We start from the raw sequence: 6,829 nt of genomic DNA, 5'->3' as shown, positions 1-6,829 counted from the left end.
CTGGTATCCTTCCAATACTGTAACTTCGAAGTTAAAGTCATCTTTTATTCTCATGTAGAAATTGGTGATTCCACAGGGTGATTCTCAGAACTACAGAAAAGCTGTGTATTAAGGACTCATTGAAAGAGATCAAAAGAGAAACGAAATCCCATGTTTTATTAGTAAGGAATTCTCATGATACAGCAGGATCACAAGCCCACTGCGCACAGGGGCTGGAGTTCAGTTCAGTTCAGTAGCTCAGTCGTGTCTGACTCTGCGACGGCAAAAACTAACGGCGATGAGAAATGCTGGCTTCAAGGGTAAATGTGATGCTCTTTTACAAGTGAATTAGATAATTAAAGTGAAACGTCAGTTCTTTGACCTGTGCGGGCTAAGTCGCTTCCGTCGTGTCCGAATCTATGCGACCCAATGGACTGTGGCCTGCCTGGCTCCTCCGTTCATTGAATTCTCCAGGCAAGAATACTGGAGTGGGTTGCCCCAGGGTATCTTCCCATTCCGAGGATCCAACCGGTGTCTCTTAAGTTTCCTGCATTGGTAGGCGGGTTCTTTACCACTAGCGCCCCTTGGGAAGCCCTCTTCAATCTGCAGACTTTTGGAAATTACCTGCCTCCCCTTTCCCCCGATCCCAGCCACCACATACGTACACACAGTCCTAAAGCATCAGGAGAAATCTGTTATCTCCAACCTCCGTCTATCCTGGAGCTTCCGCCCACTTCCTAGACCATCCTCAGGCTCCATGCGCCTGCGCGCTCCACGCACCCTGTGACCCCGCCCACTATCGGCCACAGCTACCCAGGGCTCAGCTCGCTGAGCCTGACAGCTGCGCCAGCGCACTGCGAGCCCGGAGACGGCTCCCAGAAGCCCCCGGGAGGTAGCCAGTACTTCTAGGACCCGGAGTCGGAGCTGTAAGGCTTCTAGACCGCCCCGTTCCCGGAAGACGAGGCACCAAGACGTTACAGAGGGCAGCGGTCACCAGGCAGGGGGGAGGACCCCTGCCTTAGCAGCCTAGTCGCCCGACTTCAAAAAGCCGGCGTCCCTGTTGGGACTAAGTTGCCCAGGGGCCCTTGCGCTGTGAGGACTCGCCCACTTCTGACAAGGACTTGAAGCCCGGACCGAGGTCTGGCCGGTTCTGAGGAGAGAGTCCGGTCCGGGTGGCGACCGCTGCTGAGCCGGGCCCAGGGAGGCGCCATAGGGTCGGCGATTCGGTCTGCGCGCGGGAGGGCGGGAGTCGTGATCGTGCGCGCGTGACTTGGCGACCGTGACCGACAGTGCGTGCAGGGTGTGACCGGGAAGAGGAGGCGGGTACGTGTGTGAATGGAGGGTGTGTATGTGCAGGTGTGACGTGTGACTAGCGGGCCGCGGAGGAGGCTGGTGTGTGACTGGGGCTCGTGTTTCTGCGCGTGTCTCTTGTGCACTTTGCCCGTCCCAGCTGCGTGTATTGGAACGAATGAAGGATTTTACGTGGCTGAGAGCTGGGAACACCCCCGGAGGAGACCACCTCACTCCAGTCCAGCACCCCGACTTCCCCACCGAAAGTTCGATGTGGCCCAAAGCCTTGGAATCTTGGGAAGGTGCCCGGTCGGGGTGGGGCGGCTGAAGCCTTTCTTGCCTGCCCGCCTGGAGGATGTGGAAGTCGGGACACCATACATGTCCACGGGCCTGAGTATGGAGGTAAGAGTGGAAATTGGGGTTGAGGGTACTGCTCGTGGGCCCAGGGACTGGAGGATGATGGCCCTGGCCTCAGACTCTGGTGGACACGGAAGTTCAAAGATTTAAACGGTCACCTAGGACCAGAGTATGGAGCTGAATTCAGGGATGGGACTTGACTTGCCGTCCCCTTACAGGTCTGTATGGGTGTCTCCAAGGACCCAGGGGAGAGAGCATTCAGGATTAGAACATTACCTCTGAGTGCTCTGCTGCTCTTCAAGGAAGACCTCAGTATTTAATTTTTTTTTTAATCTGTTAGTGTTAGAATATTCAGTTCAGTGGCTCAGTCGTGTCAGACTCTCTGCGACCCCATGAACTGCAGCATGCCAGAATTTACCCAAACTCATGTCCATCTCGTCAGTGATGCCATCCAACCATCTCATCCTCTGTGGTCCCCCTCTCCTCCCACCTTCCATCTTTCCCAGCATCAGGGTCTTTTCCAATGAGTCAGTTCTTTGCATCAGGTGGCCAAAGTATTAGAGTTTCAGCTTCAGCATCAGTCCTTCCAATGAATATTCAGGGTTGATTTCCTTTAGGTTGATTTCCTTTCCTAGGATCCAACCTAGGACTGGTTGGATCTCCTTGCAGTCCAAGGGACTCTCAAGAGTCTTCTCCAACACCACAGTTCAAAAGCATCAATGCTTTCCCAATCAGCTTTCTTAATAGTCCAACTCTCACATCCATACATGACTACTGGAAAAACCATAGCTTTGACTAGATGGACCTTTGTTGGTAAAGTAATGTCTCTGCTTTTTAATATGCTCTCTAGGTTGGTCATAGGTTTTCTTCCAAGGAGTAAGCGTCTTTTAATTTCATGGCTGCAATCACCATCTGCAGTGATTTTGGAACCCCCCCAAATTTCATTGTTTCCATTTTTTCCCCATATATTTGCCATGAAGTGATGAGACCGGCTGCCATGATCTTAGTTTTCTGAATGTTGAGTCTTAAGCCAGCTTTTTCACTCTCCTCTTTCACTTTCATCAAGAGGCTCATTAGTTCTTCTTCACTTTCTACCATAAGGGTGGTGTCATCTGCATATCTGAGGTTATTGATATTTCTCCCAGCAATCTTGATTCCAGCTTGTGCTTTATCCAGCTTGGCATTTCTTATGATGTACTCTGCATATAAGTTAAATAAGCGCGGTGACAATATGCAGCCTTGACGTACTCCTTTCCCGATTTGAAACCAGTCTGTTGTTCCATGTCCAGTTCTAACTGTTGCTTGTTGACCTGCATACAGATTTCTCAGGAGGCAGGGCAGGTGGTCTGATATTCCCATCTGTTGAAGAATTATCCACAGTTTGTTTTGATCCACACGTCAAAGACTTTGGCATAGTCAATAAAGCAAAAGTAGATGTTTTTCTGGAACTCTTGCTTTTTCGATGATCCAACAGATATTGGCAATTTGATCTCTGGTTCCTCTACGTTTTCTAAATCCAGCTTCAACATCTGAAAGTTCACGGTTCACATATTGTTGAAGCTTGGCTTGGAGAATTTTGAGCATTACTTTGCTAGTGTGAGATGAGCACAGTTGTACAGAAGTTTGAGCATTCTTTGGCATTGCCTTTCTTTGAAATTGGGATGAAAACTGACCTTTTCCAGTCCTGTGGCCACTGCTGAGTTTTCCAGATTTGTTGGTATATTGAGTGCAGCACTTTGACAGCATCATCTTTTAGGATTTGAAATAGCTCAACTGGAATTCCATCCCCTCCACTAGCTTTGTTTATAATGATGCTTCCTATGGCCCACTTGACTTCGAGTTTCAGGATGTCTGGCTCTAGGCAAGTGATCACACCATTGTGGTTACCTGGGTCATGAAGATCTTTTTTGTATAGTTCTGTGTATTCTTGCCACCTCTTCTTAATATCTTTTGTTTCTGTTAGGTCCATACCATTTCCGTCCTTCATTGTGCTCATCTTTGCATGAAATGTTCCCTTGGTATCTCCAGTTTTCTTGAAGGATCCCTAGTCTTCCCCATTCTGTTGTCTTCCTCTGTTTCTTTGCAGTGATCACTGAGGAAGGCCTTCCTGTCTCCCCTTGCTCTTCTTTGGAACTCTGCCTTCAGATGGGTCTATGTTTCCTTTTCTCCTTTGCTTTTCGCTTCTCTTCTTTTCACAGCTATTTGTAAGGCCTTCTCAGACAGCCATTTTGCTTTTTTGCATTTCTTTTTCTTGGGGATGGTCTTGATCACTGCCTCCTGTACAAAGTACCTCCATCCATAGTTCTTCAGGCCCTCTGTCCATCAGATCCAATCCCCTGAATCTGCGTGTCACTTTCACTGCGTAATCGTAAGGGATTTGGTACTCAGCCATAAAAAAGAACGGAGAGGGAATGGCAACCCACTCCAGTGTTCTTGCCTGCAGAATCCCGGGGACAGAGGAGCCTGGTGGGCTGCCGTCTATGGAGTCACACAGATTCGGACACAACTGAAGCGACTTAGCAGCAGCAGCATAAAAAGGAACTCATTTGAGTCAGTTCTAATGAGGTGGATGAACCTGGGCCCTGTTATACAGAGTGAAGTGAGTCAGAAAGAACAACAAATCTCGTATACTAACACATACATATGGAATCTAGAAAAGTGATACTGGTGATCCTGTTTGCCTGGTAGCAGTAGAGATGCAGACCTAGAGGATAGATTTGTGGACACGGCTGGGGAAGGAGAGGCTGGGGAATTGAGACAGTACCATGGAAACATATATATTGCCATGTGTAAAACAGATATCCAGTGGGAATTTGCTGTATGATGCAGGGTGCTCAAACCTGGCGCTCTAATGACCTATAGAGGGGTAGGAGGGAGGTTCAAGACAGAGGGGACTTGTGTATACCTATGGCTGATTCATGTTGATATGTTAGAAATCAAGATAGAGGGGACATGTGTATACCTATGGCCGATTCATGTTGATATGTTAGAAATCAATACAACATTGTAAAGCAATAATCCTCCAATTAAAAATTAACGAATTTAAAAATCTGTTAGAGTCCTGTCCCATTTATCACTGGGATGAGATGTGTGAGGAAGGTGAGATTCACAGCTTCATTTGGAAGTGCTGAGGGATCCCAGCCTTTCCATGGCTTAGTCACCTTTTAGTAGGTGAACAGAAATACTCCCCCATTCCTACCTCACACTTCTCTGTCTCCAGCCACACCCCTCCACAACCAGAGTGAGTAAAGAGAGGGGGGAGAAACACTGCTCATAGCCTTATTCTTCACTTGTTTTTCTGCATGCAGTAATGGTAGCTAATATTTACTGAGTGCTTTCTCTAGGCCAGACACGGTTCTAAGACCTTTGGGGGATATTAACACCAAACCTCAAAACAGTATGAACTGGAAGCTATCTTATCTCCTTTTTACAGATGAGGATACTGAGGTATAGAACGGAGAAGGCAATGGCACCCCACTCCAGTACTCTTGCCTGGAAATCCATGGATGGAGGAGACTGGTAGGCTATAGTCCATGGGGTCACTAAGAGTTGGACATGACTGAGCGAGTTCACTTTCACTTTTTACTTTCATGCATTGGAGAAGGAAATGGCAAGCCACTCCAGTATTCTTGCCTGGAGAATCCCAGGGATGGGGAAGCCTGGTGGGTTGCCGTCTGTGGGGTTGCACAGAGTCGGACACAACTGAAGCAACTTAGCAGCAGCAGCAGCAGAGCCATAGAAAGGACAAGTAATCACTAGTAAGTAAAGGAGCCAGGATTCACATCCAAGACAGGCTGAGTCTAGAGTGCCCCTCATACTGGGTCTCATGTAAGCCCTTCAACATCTGCTTAGGATGATGTTCTTACCCACCTTTGACAGTTGAGAAACTGACCCTGAGAGGGTTAAATAACTTCAAGAGTTCAGATCCCAAGACCTCCACTGCAGGAGTTTTTTTCTTTAAACTTTCAGACCCAGCTTTTGTTATGTAAAATGAGAATGATATTATATACATCATCAGACTGTTATAAGGATTAAGTGAGCTCATACCTGTGAAGTACATGGTGTAGTGCCTACTGCATAATAACCAGTGCTTAATAAGTGTTCATTCTTTTCATCATCATTATAATGCTTTGAAAAAGCACTGGAGTTTAGAAGAAAGAAACCAGAATCAAGTCAGTTTATCCTCTTCCTGATTGAAGAAACTTGGCTCAGGGACAGGGGACTTCTTCAGAACTACATAGTTTGTCACAAAGCATAATGGGAACCTGAGTCTCCTGACAGGTTTTTGGTCCAGCTATCTGCAAGCCACGTGGACTCTGTTGTGACCAAGGTGATAATGCTTCTTTCTTGGGAAGATGGCTTTTTTCAAGCCTCATAGACTCTTTGCAAATCCTTAGTAGTTAGTTGCACATGGGGGATTTTTTCCTGTTACCTTCTGGTGTCTGCTTGAGTAAATAACTTGAGTGGAAGAGTCAGGCAAATCTACGTTGGTGACTAGGCTCCACTGTTTACAAGCTTGTGACTTGTGCAAAAGACTTTACTTCCCAGAGCTTTCATATGTGAAACTGTGACAAGATTCCCCATTTTTGTTGAAGATTCTGAAGGTCAAATCAGAGTTTTAATATATGCAGCATGCCTCATACATCTCTATTGTTAATGAAAGGCTGGATTTGGGCGAGAGAGAGATTGTGCTCAGCCTGAAAATCCAGAGCAGAGCAGAACCCCCGCTGTAAACTAAAGGTTTCCCAGCGACTTCCTGGACTGTGAGAGGAGGGTGCAGTAGGAATAGGAGCATGGCGTAGACGAGACGGAGCTGAAGGGATGTGTTTCTGGGCTGTGACTATCAGAGCTACTCAGTTTCGCATCGTTCCTTTCTCCTCCTCCCAGCTCTGCCCTCTCGGGGTAAAGCCCTTCTCCACATGAGGAGCCAGGAAGAAGAGGTGATGGGAATTGAACTTCTTAAAGCCATGTCCCTGGTTAGTATTCCCTTTTTTCTCCTAAAGTACTAGCTTGCTTTCAGGATTTTGGCAAGTTTGTTTCCTTCTGAAAATTGGAACGTTGGGATTTAAGGAAGTGCAGCGGAAATGGTAGATCAGTTCAGTTCAGTTGCTCAGTCATGTCCGACTCTTTGCAACCCCATGGACTGCAGCACGCCAGGCTTCCTTGTCCATCGCCAACTCCCCGAGCTTGCTCAGACTCAACG

At 47.4% G+C, this 6,829-nt stretch overlaps 1 protein-coding gene across 29 annotated transcripts in view; it reads left to right on the top strand.

Annotated features, from left to right (window-relative positions):
* The first annotated feature begins 757 nt into the window (after positions 1 to 757).
* The window catches only part of ZNF470 (zinc finger protein 470), a 21,617-nt gene continuing 15,545 nt past the window's right edge, over positions 758 to 6,829 (top strand). For 2 of the 29 annotated variants that reach the window (XM_086354852.1, XM_086354824.1), the window contains exons 1-3: positions 791 to 1,671; positions 5,060 to 5,145; positions 6,514 to 6,602. In XM_086354852.1, coding sequence (XP_086210978.1) covers positions 5,133 to 5,145; positions 6,514 to 6,602 — 102 coding nt within the window. In that variant the 5' untranslated portion in view covers positions 791 to 1,671; positions 5,060 to 5,132. Of the gene's footprint in view, positions 1,672 to 5,059; positions 5,146 to 6,513; positions 6,603 to 6,829 lie in introns of all 29 variants that reach the window. The other 27 variants (XM_086354854.1, XM_086354848.1, XM_086354826.1 and 24 more) reach the window with 26 other exon arrangements.

This window comes from Bos grunniens, chromosome 18 (assembly GCF_055505025.1).
Source record: "Bos grunniens cultivar Pamir isolate PY7600 chromosome 18, Bosgru_T2T1.0, whole genome shotgun sequence".
In the NCBI taxonomy this organism is placed as follows: domain Eukaryota; kingdom Metazoa; phylum Chordata; class Mammalia; order Artiodactyla; family Bovidae; genus Bos; species Bos grunniens.
This window is presented reverse-complemented; position numbering and strand designations above follow the sequence as displayed.